At 40.8% G+C, this 13,790-nt stretch overlaps 1 protein-coding gene and 1 long non-coding RNA gene across 2 annotated transcripts in view; one reads left to right on the forward strand and one right to left on the reverse strand.

Annotated features, from left to right (window-relative positions):
- The window catches only part of LOC126934193 (uncharacterized), a 155,298-nt gene extending 153,257 nt beyond the window's left edge, over positions 1–2,041 (reverse strand). Inside the window, exon 1 of the long non-coding RNA XR_007718868.1 lies at positions 1,618–2,041. This is a non-coding gene — a long non-coding RNA (uncharacterized LOC126934193). The remainder of the gene's footprint in view (positions 1–1,617) is intronic.
- Positions 2,042–2,084: 43 nt separating this feature from the next.
- RDH14 (retinol dehydrogenase 14) lies at positions 2,085–8,020 on the forward strand. The gene is made up of 2 exons (XM_050754742.1): positions 2,085–2,492; positions 6,941–8,020. The coding sequence occupies exons 1-2, from the start codon at positions 2,100–2,102 to the stop codon at positions 7,556–7,558; spliced, it is 1,011 nt and encodes a 336-aa protein (XP_050610699.1). The 5' UTR covers positions 2,085–2,099; the 3' UTR covers positions 7,559–8,020.
- The last annotated feature ends 5,770 nt before the right edge of the window (positions 8,021–13,790 follow it).

Raw genomic sequence — 13,790 nt, forward strand, 5'->3', positions numbered from 1 at the left:
TTAATTTCATTGCCTTTGGACCCATCTGGTACAGATTAATCATTTCATTAAGTTCCATGCATAAACTACACAGCAGTTACACCGCAGGTCTAAGGATTCCTCCCTCCTCTTTTCCTCCTACCCTTTCCTGCTCTCTCTACCTCCACCTTCATCTCTACTCCACCTGGACATATGTATTCTACCCCGACTCTAGATGAGAGAAGACCACAGCTGAAACACATCTTCTGATGCTCCCTAATTTTATGTAAACCAGTCCAAAATATATCAGTTGTGACACATGACACTTACTGAGTACCTACCATTTTGTAGGTGTCCTCCCATGGAAAGACCACAAGAGGTATGCAGGCAAAACCCTATCCTCTAGGAAACTGAAAACCTTAACTATCTGGTCAAGGAAGTCAAATGTGCAAACTCAAACAGTCAACACTAGAAGGCTGTTTGTCTTCAGTGCCAGTGAGGGTCACACATGAAGGGAGCAGAGATCTTCATAGGCTGGAAGTGGTCATAATAGACTTGAGGTAGCCTGTAATTTTGATGGATGGGCAAGATGTGGATGGGAAGAAAGGACAATAAAGTGGAAACAGATATGCTGGGGGATCACTGAGTTTGAGTAGCAGCTTCAAATTGGGGATAGGGTGGTGTAGGACCACCTCTCATGATTCCTGTTCCTGGTGCCTTGTGTAATCCACAGTAAGAGTGCTCTTTCCCACCTCTGAGCTCCATTCTCATTAATCATAAGAAACCTCCTGGAATCCATCCCTTTTTCTTTGTATTCTGACTATTGCATGTTACATCCTTCCCAAATGTAAGGGAGTGGAAGATGGATTATCACAATTATTGGGGAGTTTGTCTCAAACTATACAAGCTGTGGCTCTTTTTCCTTGTGTGAAGAACCTGCAATGGGTGGAGGGTGGGAAGTGGGAGATCACAGTTCCAGAAAGTAAGCACCCTGAGAGCAGAAATGGTGTCCCATTTCTCTGTGGCTCTAACAGAGAACAGGCCAGGCACATATTGGATGGAGAGGCAGATGAACGAATGAGTCTTTAAAAGTAGCTTCGTCTACAGCTATGAAATTTGTAGCTTGAAGATAGGTCCCTGTGACACTAACCCTGATATTAATGAGGCATTTTACAGTGAGCCAAGCACTTTGCCTTCCATCGTTGTGCGTAATAGTCCTATGGAGAAGGCAGGGAGGCATTTGTAAATGGCCTGTTCAGAAGCCTATATTTACAATAAGTCCAACCTTTTCCCACTGTACCTCTGCCAGTGTCAAGATCATTTGAAGATGATTTTCTTTTTTTTAGTAGGGACCAGTGACATAATGCCTTGTTCAGTGGTTCTCAAAGTGTGGTTCCCAGATCTGCAGCAGCAGCACCTGGGAACTTGTTAGAAGTGCAAATTATCAGGCCCCATCCTGTACCTATTGAATTACAAACCCTAATACTGGGGCCCTGGTTTTTTGTTTTCGTTTTGTTTCATTCCCCTGCCCCGAACCCCCACCGCAAGTCCTCCAGGTGATTCTAATGTGCATTTAAGTTTGAGAACTACTCGCCCATTCTATTTCCAACTGATTCATGTTGCTTAATTCTTTGTCTCATCTATGAAAAACAGTCCTACCTCAGACTTCAGCTTGTCAGGGCCCATTCCCCAGACTGGTGAGTTGAACTGAATTTACAAGTCCCAGGAGCCCTCAAAGGAAAACACACGAAATGCCCTGAGGAGTGGCATTTGTAACAGGGCCTGTACAGAGATCTGTAATTCAAAGTACTCATCAGGCATTCCCACGGGGAAGTGCGCCCCAACTCTGGGATTTCAATACGTATGAACCCCAGCAGCCTGAACACTGTGCTGGGTGCCCAGCCTCCATCATTAAGCTGGGAGCAGGTTTCACGGACGGCGCAGGACCCGGGGCGCTGAACTCTCCCAACCAATCAGGCGCCCCCAGAGGGAAACTACAAGTCCCAGGATGCCCCACGCACACCGTCAGGGGCCGACCCGCCGCGCCCCAGAGTTCTCCGCGTACAGGTGTCTCCTGGGTTCCGGTAAGGCGGCGGCTTCGGAACTCCCGTGGAGGGACCGGTGGGCCCTCGGGCCCGACGATGGCAGTGGCCACTGCGGCGGCAATACTGGCCGCTCTGGGCGGGGCGCTGTGGCTGGCGGCCCGGCGGTTCGCGGGGTCCGGGGTCCAGCGGCAGCGCGGAGGCGGGGACCCCGGCCTCATGCACGGGAAGACTGTGCTGATCACCGGGGCAAACAGCGGCCTGGGCCGCGCTACGGCCGCGGAGCTGGTGCGCCTGGGGGCGCGCGTGATCATGGGCTGCCGGGACCGCGCGCGCGCGGAGGAGGCGGCGGGTCAGCTCCGTCGCGAGCTCCGCCAGGCCGCGGAGTGCGGCCCAGAGCCCGGCGTCGGCGGGGCGGGCGAGCTCATAGTCCGGGAGCTGGACCTCGCCTCGCTGCGCTCGGTGCGCGCCTTCTGCCAGGAAATGCTCCAGGTGTGGGCCTCGGGGGGCCGGGCTGGTGGGGAGGGCCTGGGCTGGTGGGGAGAGCCTGGGTGGGCACGGGGTGGGAGGGGACTGCGGGCTGGGGCGGAGCCTCGAGGTACAGCCCTGGGGTTCAAGGTGTCACCTTGGGAACCGCTGAGGGTGAGAGGAGTCCAAAAAGCCACGTAGAGGTGGCCGGGAAGCTGCAAGGTTGAGAAGGAAAGATTAACTGGGAGGGCTGCCTTCTGTCCTCTAAGGATGTCGAGAAAGAAATGGGCCCAAGAGAAAAATAAACCAGTTTCTGAACATTTCATTTCGTTATATGAGGACCGTCCTGGAGTAGATCCATGGCCTCTGAATTGTTTCTCCTGTGTCAGAAGTGAATTTGCACCGAGCTGTGTCTTCAGAACCCCAGAGCACTGGGGGAAGTTGCTAGCCAAGGACCTCAGATCAGTCCTTTTAAAAAAAGTTCTCCCTCCCGCGGCCTCTGCTCCTTTTCTGCTGGGGTAGGGCGCTAGCTCGCTGCCACCAGTAAACTCAGCACCATCCTTAACGGGACTGTGGCCTGATTTCCAAGTAGAATAGAGCTTGGAACCCAGTGGTCATGCTCCATACAGGGACAGGAGTAAAAATAATACCCAGCATTTATTGAAGATCTGTGTGCCAGGAGTTGTGCCAAGCATTTCAGATTTTCCTTTTTGTTTTAAATGAAAATGAAGTGTCCTTGCCTATAACTTGTCATTGAAGCTACACGGTAACCCTGTGGAGTAGGCATTATTATCCCCAGTTTACAACGCAAGGAAACTGAGGCATAGGAAGGCTAAGCAACTTGCTTGTAGTCTGTCTGCAGAACACTTGCTTTTAACCCCTGTTCTTTCCTCCTGCTGCCTGGCAGTGAGGTGTGAGGATTTCTTTGTGCAAATGGTAAGTATTTCCACATAAGTGGATGTTTTCTGCTGAGACTGAGGTAGAAGGGTTTCTTGCAGGGAGAACTGGCACTCAGAGGGCATTTGTTCAGAAGAGTGAAATTTAAAATTAGCTGGGACAAGAAAGGTGCCTACATGACATGGAGTCTCTTGAGTCTATAGAACAGGTTCCCAAATTTTCTCAGTAATTTTTTCATGATGCCGTTAGCCCAGAAATATTTCCCAGTTCATTTGTTACGTAGTTAAGTCCAAACAACTGTAAAACCAAAAGTATCTGATATAGGTCTCAATAAATTTAGAAAGTTTATTTTGCCAAGGTTAAGGATGCATCCGTGGCAGAACCTCAGGAGGTCCTGAGGACATGTGCCCAAGGTGGTCGGGGCACAGCTTGGTTTTATACATTTTAGGGAGACATGAGACATCAATCAAATGTGTAAGATATACATTGGTTCTCCTGGAAAAGTGAGACAACTCGAAGTGGGGGCTTCCAGGTCATAGGTGGATGGGAGACAAAAGGTTGCCTTCTTTTGGGTCTTTGATTAGCCTTTCACTGAATGTACAATTTACATGTGCAGGAGGGATAGAGGAATAATCACTTTTGTCTTAGACTGGTTCAGTGAGTCTGCATTTTCACATAAACAATAGGGCAGAGGCAGCAATCAGATAAGCATTTGTCTCAGGTGAGCAGAAGGATGACTTTAGTGTTCTCTCTTTTGTTTGGCACTTGTGAAGATGAGCTATCAATTGATTAATACATTGCCAGGGTGAAATTCAACAGAACTGTTTTAGGGTAAAGATCTTAAGGCCCATGTGGGCAAATCGTGAGGGTGGTATGTAGCTTCTTTTTCTTTGTAGCTGTCTTAGTTAGGAATAAAATGGGAGGCAGGTTTGTCTGAGGCAGTTCCCAGCTTGACTTTAACCTTTGACTTAGTGATTTTGGGTTCTGAGATTTATTTTCCTTTGACACAACCTAATAAGTAGTTATGTCCTAACAACTTAGTAGCTATTTGAGAAGATAGCATATAATTGAAAGAAAAAATAATATCTTTATTTTATTCTTAAACAGCCATAACTACTAATGGGAAATGTATCCCTGTTGGTCATAACACCAGTGTCTGAAACCTTGGAATCAGATTGGACACTGCCACCCTCATTTCCTGTTCTAGGTAGATTTTTAGCATTGTTCTTGTTTTTATTACAGCAACTGCTAACAGCTGCTTAAAAGTCAGCTCCACAAAGAAATAATGTCATTGAAAGGAATATAGCACAATGTAATGTTCAAGCTGTGAACCACCTGGAGCTAGTAGTTTTTGAGGTATTAAGCAAGTATCACTGTGTTTCCCTTGAAAATTTAAAATATTCCACAACACCCTGAGAGTTTGCTAAACGCTGTAGGCCACAGTTTGGGAGCTGTTGCAGAACTAGAGAGTTGGTTTTTTGTTTACTGCTAGTATTTAATTATTGTGTAACACAGGTTAAGAAATAATACTCATCAGTGAGATTTTGGAAGCATTAAAAGTGGGTCTTTCTGTTCCTCTTTAAAATATAGTTTGGACTGGGTGTGCTTCTTTGGCAGTTGAGGCAGAACTAATTAAAAAATGAGGACACAAAGAGATAACTAAGTTGTCCTTGCTTCTAAGTATTTCAGTTCCTGCCTGGCTCTGAAGTTAAGTGACTATAATTAGAAGGGAAAAAAAAATGGAAATTTAGATTTCCCACAGGTTGGTATTCTTGGTATTTATTTCATTTATCTCCTAGAATTTAAAAAATAGTAAATGATAAAATTTTAAAATGACACAAGCCCAGCAAAGAATGCTGGCTAACAAATGATTAATTCAGGAAACTCTTCCAAAGGATTTGTGGAAAAGAATCCTCCTTTCTTTCCCCCATGAGTGAACTCTTGCCTTCTTTTTGAAGTTGACTATTGGAAAACCCAAAGTTGCTCAGACAGGGCAGAATGAGAAATAGTTAATCCTCTGACAGGTGGGCTTTGATAACAGTTGTGAAATGTAACACATTTTTCTTTTCACTTATAGTTGGCAGAAGGGCCAGTGAAATTTGAAAGTTGACCTCAAATTAATCATGGGTCATCACAGTGTCTTTACACTTGGAACATGTTGTGCATTTTTTTGTCCATCAAAAGAAACATAGAACAACCGAGAAAAGGCTAGAGAAGACGATCTTACATGATTTAAGGAATAAAAAGACATCCCTATGAGAACAGTCTAAATTTTAGGACTTTAATTTGGAAAGATACAAAAGCATATGTTCAAAGTACAAAATGTTGATGATACAGATCTCCTAAATTAGAGTCCCCTTTACGCTGGATATTTTTACATTACCTATTTAATTTTTTTCTTAATCTTTGATTATTCATTATGAATCTTGATTTATTCATGATGTTCTCTCCAGTGTTGTTTGCATTTCTGACCTTTTCTATTGCTTGTTTCAGTTTTCAGAAAATGACTTGAAGTTGTTCCACCCCCATGGTGCCATTTCCCCTGAGAGAACTACAGAATAAAGCAACCATAAGTTTCCTTTGGTGTTGATAACTAGTAGCTCTGGGAATAAACTATGCTTATCTGTTTTCTACTGCATATGGTCTATCTAGCTTTCATTGCCTCTCTAGCTGTTTCGAAAATCCCAATTAGAAAACCATGCCAGCTTACTAATTAAGAAAATAGGCCTTGGTGCCAAAGACTTAATCTTCAGATCTGATCTTATTTTGCTACTTAGGACCTCTGATACTGGTTAAGTCACCTAGCCTGTGAGCTTCATTTGCTTATAGAGTTGTTGGAATTAGATGTGGTGACATGTGACAATCACAAAGCCAGGCTCCTATCAAGCTTGTGCATCTGGTTTTTTTTTTTCTATTTTTCTCTCAATTATTGGAAGCTCATAGAAGCTGTTAGTAGAATTTTAGTAGTTTGCAAGTATTTTTAAACATTTTATCATAGGTACACATTATAATTTTGATATGATCTCAGTATTAACCTGATAACTCCCAAATTGATATTTTCCGAGTTCCACTGAAATTAAAGGGAGAAATATGGGATTATAGGAGCACCTTGACCTCAAATTGACTGTATTTCTGTTTTGAGAAAGATCTTGGTACTGATCACGTAGTCAACTTTCTAGTGCAATGTTAAAGTTTATATATTTGTAAATGTTATAAAAGCATAAAACCAGAAACTAAGTCTTACAGTTAGTTTCTACATCTTTTATTGGAAGATGACTGTGGATAAATGTCTTTCTGTATATCATTTTAATAAATGAGAAAAAAGAGCTGTTGAATGAAAGATCATGAATATCAATATTTATCTGAGGAACATCCTGCAGAGGAATCCCTTTCCCCATTAATTAAAACACAAAATTGCCAGTGTTTCAAGTAGTTATCTGATTGATAGATCAACAACAAATTAAATGCTTTTAGTCTCAAGTTCCCATTTTTATTAAAATGTAATTATCATGAACAGAAAAAGCAATACAAGGCATGTGTTCTTAATTCTGCCATTCTCTTTTCGACATTTAAAGGAAGAGCCTAGGCTGGATGTCTTGATCAATAATGCAGGGATCTTCCAGTGCCCTTACATGAAGACTGAAGATGGGTTTGAGATGCAGTTCGGAGTGAACCATCTGGGGCACTTTCTACTCACCAATCTTCTCCTTGGACTCCTCAAAAGTTCAGCTCCCAGCAGGATTGTGGTAGTTTCTTCCAAACTTTATAAATATGGAGACATCAACTTTGATGACTTGAACAGTGAACAAAGCTATAATAAAAGCTTTTGTTATAGCCGGAGCAAACTGGCTAACATTCTTTTTACCAGGGAACTAGCCCGCCGCTTAGAAGGCACAAATGTCACCGTCAATGTGTTGCATCCTGGTATTGTACGGACAAATCTGGGGAGGCACATACACATTCCACTGTTGGTCAGACCACTGTTCAATTTGGTGTCATGGGCTTTTTTCAAAACTCCAGTAGAAGGTGCCCAGACTTCCATTTATTTGGCCTCTTCACCTGAAGTAGAAGGAGTGTCAGGAAGATACTTTGGGGATTGTAAAGAGGAAGAATTATTGCCCAAAGCTTTGGATGAATCTGTTGCAAGAAAACTCTGGGATATCAGTGAAGTGATGGTTGGCCTGCTAAAATAGGAACAAGGAGTAAAACAGCTGTTTATAAAACTGCATATCAGTTATATCTGTGATCAGGAATGGTGTGGCTTAAGAACTTGTTACTTGAAGAAAAAGAATTTTGATGTTGCAGTAGCACTGCTAAGAGTTACATGTGGATATTTTGGAGTTACTGAAAAATTATTTTTGGGATAAGAGAATTTCAGCAAAGATGTTTTAAATATATATAGTAAGTATAATGAATAATAAGCACAATGAAAAATACAATTATATTGTAAAATTATAACTAGGCAAGCATGGATGACATATTAATATTTGTCAGAATTAAGTCACTCAAAGTGCTATGAAGAGGTTTTTCAAGTATTTTTGAGTTTCATGGCCAAAGTGTTAACTATTTTTACTACGATGTTTGGTGTTTGTGTGGAAATAATCTGCCTGGTGTGTGCACACAAGTCTTACTTGGAATAAATTTACTGATACAAATTCTTAGCTGTGTATTTCTTTGGAGGCTTCACTGAATACAGTCCTTTATCATATCACCATTAGCCTCTGCTGATCTTGGTCTGCCCAGTCTCTTCTTGCCACATATCTTGTATACTGCTCTGAGAGATAGATAATATTTCTAAAACCCAAATCTATCACATTCCTGCTTGAAAAACAGTGGGTTTTGAGCCTTAAAAAAAAAATCTGCAGAATTCTTTCTTCAAAAGAAGTGTTTCACTGAAATGTAGAAGCTGGAGGGGTAAAGCAGGTTATTGCAGTGCTGCCAAGGTGGAGTCCCCAAAGGCTCTTCCTAAAGGGATTTCTTAGAATATAGTGGTTAAACCACTTTTATTTCAACTGAAGATTAAACTGTTGAAGATAGAGTTGAGGTTCCATGAGACGGCACCATGCTTACCCTATACTCTCACACTCAGCACTGTGCAGTAGAACTTTGCAGTGAGGGGAGGAATACTCTGCATTGTCTGATGTGGTGGACTCTAGAAACATGGGGTTATTAAGTACTTCAAATTCAACTGAGAACTGAATTTCTAATTATATGTAATGTTAATTTAAATAGGCATATGTCTAACAACTGGTATCTTGGACAGTACATCTCTGGTCATCCCATCAGATAACCCAGTCCTGATTTTAGAACAGTCACCTAGTCACTTGCTTTGGGCCTTTCTTTATAGTGTTCTTTCAGTCCGGAATACCCTCTCCTTTCTCCTTGGAAATACAGCTTAGCCTTTAGGTCCCTTTCAAATGTGTTCCTTTCTCCAACCCTTGTAGGCAGAGACAATTCTCTCTTTTTTCCCCCCTTGATCTTGGTACTTTTACTAGGAGTTTAGGAGTTCATTCACAGGTTCAGTTAGATAATCAGAATAGAAATTCTCTAAGGAAAAGAGATTTATTATTAGCTTTCCTCCCTCAAGAATCAAGTATAGTGCCACCACATAGTAAAAAATCAGTAAATAATGGCATGCATAATTGAGTCCAAATAGTAATATTGTAGGCATCTGTGTTACAACATCAAAAGTATCTACTTAATTTCAGTTATTTGTTTCACTATCTCATATTGGAAAAAGGAATTATACTAAAGTATAGACAGTTACACTGAATTTAATGACTAGTCCAGGGATAATTCTTGATTGGTTATTATTTTTAAGACCATTTATAATATCAGCTTATGAGTATCAGCTATTTTCAAGAATGGCAGGATCTTGGCATATCATGCAGAAGATCTGTTTTCTGTTAGAGCATTGCCTTGTGAATTGGAGAAACAGCGTATCATCACAGGTGTGTCTCTGCAGGTGTAGTGGATATAGCTGCATCATGTTCTTTGAAATATTGTATTTTTAAAAAGTAATCCTACAAAGAGACCTGCTGAACTTAGAAATATGGGCAGGAAATATACCAGAATGCAACTTGGAAAAATGGAAGCTAATAAATCTGTCCTACACCTCGACTTCATTAAAAGGAAGCCCCTTTTTTTCATTTAATACCATCTTTGTCTGGCTGCATTTTGATACTTGATGCTTTTCAGGGGATTTGGGCCTTTTGTAAGAGTTGAGCCTTTCAGAGTTCTTGTTTGTGGCACCATAATAAAAAAATATATTTACTTACCATAATGGAAAACTAGAAACTTATCTGGAAACACCAACTATTAAGGTAAAATGAGGTGCCATTTGGAAGATGTCCTTCCCATCACTGTTTGATGGAATTGAGGACTAAGAGCTCCAAAATGATGAGTTAGATTTTGAAGAAGTCCTTAACTTCCCCTCCTTCATTCTCCCTTTTGCTGACTCACTTTAAACCATTTTACTGGGCAAAGAAATAAGTAAAAGGCAGTCCTGTTATTTTGATACTTGTTCTCATCCTCAGCAATGTATTAGAGGGGAGACTGTATTGTGCCAGATAATGGAAGAATTGAGTTGAAAGCCCATTTTCCATGCTGGTTCTCGGCTTCATTTTTTTTTTTTTTTTTTTTTTTTTTTGAAAAATTGACTCCTGTTTCAAGCAGCTTATTCTGAGAAGGGTTAAGGTTGCTGGCCTTCTGTTTCAACTTTCGCTCAGAGTAACTATTTTATATAGTGGGGTTCTCAGTAGCATTTAATTGGACAAGGGGTTTCACAGCGTAAACACACCACCACATTGAGTTTGACTAACAACTCTACTGTGTAATGCTTCCTGTAACCTTGGCAAGTTACTTAACCTTCCTGAGCTTTTTTTTTTTTTTTTTTTTTTTTTGGCTCTATATTGAAATATAAGTGTCTGCTTTAAAGGATTGCTCAGTGAATGAAAGCATCAGAGTAGGTAAAGCATTTAGCAAAGTGCCTGGCACATATGGGCACACATCCATTTCTCCTTCCATAATGCACATAATCATTACTATCTATTAGCAGTAATAGTAATTAGCGATGCTAATGATTAAGCAAGTACATATGATGGAAACAAAACTCTAAACCAAGGCTCAGCAGACTTCATCTAAAAGGCCAGATTTCTTTTTCTAATCTTTTAAAAATGTAAAAACCATTTGTAGCCAGCACATACCATACTATTGTACTGAAATGACTGGTACAGTCTTCCAGCCCCAATGTACTCACCTACTTGTTTACCTTTAAAACACCTTGTCTGGGAGTAGTCGTCGTATATGCTGTGATTCCTATTACTCTATAAGGCTGCTGTTGTTTTTCTATATTATTTCTAATTGTGGACAACTATTTGCTTGCAGACCAGGAAGCCTAGAGAGTATATTTTAAAGGTCTGTCTCCAGCTATAGATTCTGGTGTGAGGAAGAGCAGTTATCTGCCTTCAACTCCCTCCCCTGACAAACTTGCTGGGCCTGGCCATAGATCTGAGGGACTCTGTATTTGAATATTTAATTGATTCCAAATGTCCTGTGGAACACTAAAGAGAGAACATGTTACTAATCACCCTTCAGGAGCTTGGCCCCCACAGACAGCTTCAGATGTTCCACAAACCTTCTCTGGGCAATGGGGAGTTAAATTAGTTACAGGTTAACATGAAGAAAGGTAGTTTACTCCTAGAGGAAACTAAGACGGAATGCTTAGTTTTATGCAGACGGTAAGGAAGAGCTTTTGCTAAGCCAGATGTGTAATCAAAGTGCAGTGGAAGCACTTTTAAGCAACTGCCATCTAAGAGATTTGCAATAATAACTGATTCTCTATTATCTTTTTCTAAAAAAAAAAAAAAAAAATGCGAATGCACATAGCATGTGAAACTCCAGGCTGATAGACTTTCTTCTAGCACACAACAGCCCTTCTGCTTCCTCTTGTTCTATTATATACTTAAGAGTAAGTTGTGTACCATTTGTTATTCACTTAGCAAATATTTATTGAGTACCTATTATGTAACCAGGCATTATTCTAGTTCCACGCGTGCAGAAGGCAACAAAGAAAACCGAACCCAATTTGTGCATGCATGTGTCAGCTGTGCTGGTTAATAATCACATTACAAATTATTAATCATACTGCAAGTCAATGAAATGTGAGTACAAAGGGAATTTATATGAAAAGTAGAAAAGTAGTTTTGTGAAAAGTAAATGAAAGCAAGTCATTAAAAATTTACTGTTGACTAAAGTTTCCAAACAACTATCAAATACTAAAAATAAATACAAAAATATAAAAGGAGTCTGTAGTTAGTGCTTTGCAAGTAACTTTAAACTGTGAGTCCATTTTAAGGACAAAAAAGCTAGAAATCCGATATTACTATTTAAGTGAGTACAGGATTACTTCAGAGATACTTCTGATTTTGTTCCAGATCACCACAATAAAGCAATTATTACAATAAAGTGAGTTATACAAGCTTTTGTGTTTCTCCGTGCTTGTAAAAGTTATATTTATACTATACTGTTGTCTGTTAGGTGTATAAGAGCCTTATGTCTAAAAACAATGTACATACCTTAATTTAAAAATACTTGTTTTTGCTAAAAAACCTCTAACAATTATCTGAGCCTTCAGTGAGTCATTCTCTCTCTTCTGGTGGAGGGTCTCACCCTGATGGCTGCTGACTTCAGGGTGGTGGTTGCTGAAGGCTGGGTTGGCTGGAACAATGTCTGAAAATACGACAACAATGCAAGTTGCCAAACTGATAAACTCTTCCTTCCACGAAATATGTATCTGTAGCATGTGGTGGTATTTACCCGCAGTAGGACTTCTTTCAAAATTGAAGTCAATCCTATCAAACCCTGTTGCTGCCTTCTCAACTACGTTTATGTAATATTCCAAATCCTTTGCTGTCATTTCAGAAATGTTCACAGCCTCTTCACCAGGAGTAGATTCCATCTCCAGAAACCACTTTCTTTGCTCATCCCTAAGAAACAATTCCTCATCTCTTCAAGTTTTATCATGAGATTGCAGCAGTTCACTCACCCTTTAGGCTCCACTTCCAATTCTCTTGTGATTTTTACCTCATCTGTGTTTACTTCCTCCAAAGAAGGTTTGAACCCTCAAAGTCATCCATGAGGGAAGGCTGGACTCAGATTTTTTCTAACTTCTGTTGATATTTTGACCTACTCATATGAATTATGAATGTTCTTAATGGCATCTAGAACGGTTAATACTTTCCCAGAAGATTTTTCAATTTATTTTGCCCAGATCCATCAGAGGAATAACTGTGGCAGCTTTAGCCTTAGGAAATGTTGTTTTTCTTAAATAATAAGACTTTAAAGTCAAAATTACTCCTTGATCCATGGGCTGCAGACTAGATGTATCAGCAGACATGAAAACATTAATCATTTTATACATCTTCATCAGAGTTCTTGGGTGGCTATGTGCATTGTCAGTAAGCCGTAATATTTTGAAAGGCATCTTTTCTAAGCAGTAGGTCTTAACAGTGGACTTAAAATTTCAGTAAACCATGCTGTAAACAGATGTGCTGTCATCCAGACCTTGTTGTTCCCCTTATAGCACATAGGCAGAGTAGATTAAACATAACTCTTACAGGCCTTAGAATTTTTAGTATGGTAAATGTGCATTGACTTCAACTTAAAGTCATCAGCTGCATTAGCCCTAAACAAGAGAGTCAGACTGTCCTTTGAAGCTTTGTTTCCATGCATTGACTTCTCTCTAGCTCTAAAAGCCTCAGACCGCATCTTCTTCCAATGGAAAGCTATTTTGTCTGCATTAAAAACCTGTTGCTTAGTGTATTAGTCCATTTTCACGCTGCTGATAAAGACATACTCAAGGCTGGGCAATTTATAAAGAAAAAGAAGTTTCATGGACTCACAGTTTCACGTGGCTGGGGAGGCCTCACAATCATGACAGAAGGTGAAAGGGACGTCTTACATGGCTGCAGGGAAGAGAGAAAATGAGAGACCAGCAAAAGGGGTTTCCCCTTGTAAACCCACCAGATTTCATGAGACTTATTCACTACCACGAGAACAGCACAGGAAAGACCCATCCGCATGATTCAATTACATCCCATGGGTCCCTCCCAGAACACGTGGGAATTATGGAAGCTACAATTCAAGATGAGATTTGAGTGGGGCACAGCCAAACCATATCACTTAGTGTGGCCGCCTTCATCAATGTTCTTAGCTAGCTCTTCTGGATAACTTGCTGTAGCTTCTGCATTAACACTTGCTGCTTCATCTTGCACTTTAATGTTGCAGAGATGGCTTCTTTCCCTAAACCTCATGAACCAACCTCTGTTAGCTTCAAACTTTTCTTCTGCAGCTTTCTCACCTCTCTCAACCCAGATAGAGTTGAATTAGGGCCTTGCTCTGAATCAGGTTTTGGTTTTAGGGAAT

The sequence above is a fragment of the Macaca thibetana genome, chromosome 13, assembly GCF_024542745.1.
Source record: "Macaca thibetana thibetana isolate TM-01 chromosome 13, ASM2454274v1, whole genome shotgun sequence".
NCBI lineage: Eukaryota > Metazoa > Chordata > Mammalia > Primates > Cercopithecidae > Macaca > Macaca thibetana.

Bases quoted from the DNA above. Each gene is read 5' to 3' on its own strand.
- RDH14 (XM_050754742.1), top strand. From the start codon at position 2,100: ATGGCAGTGGCCACTGCGGCGGCAATACTGGCCGCTCTGGGCGGGGCG. The intron at 2,493-6,940 runs GTGTGGGCCTCG...CGACATTTAAAG, and splicing joins TCTGCCAGGAAATGCTCCAG to GAAGAGCCTAGGCTGGATGT.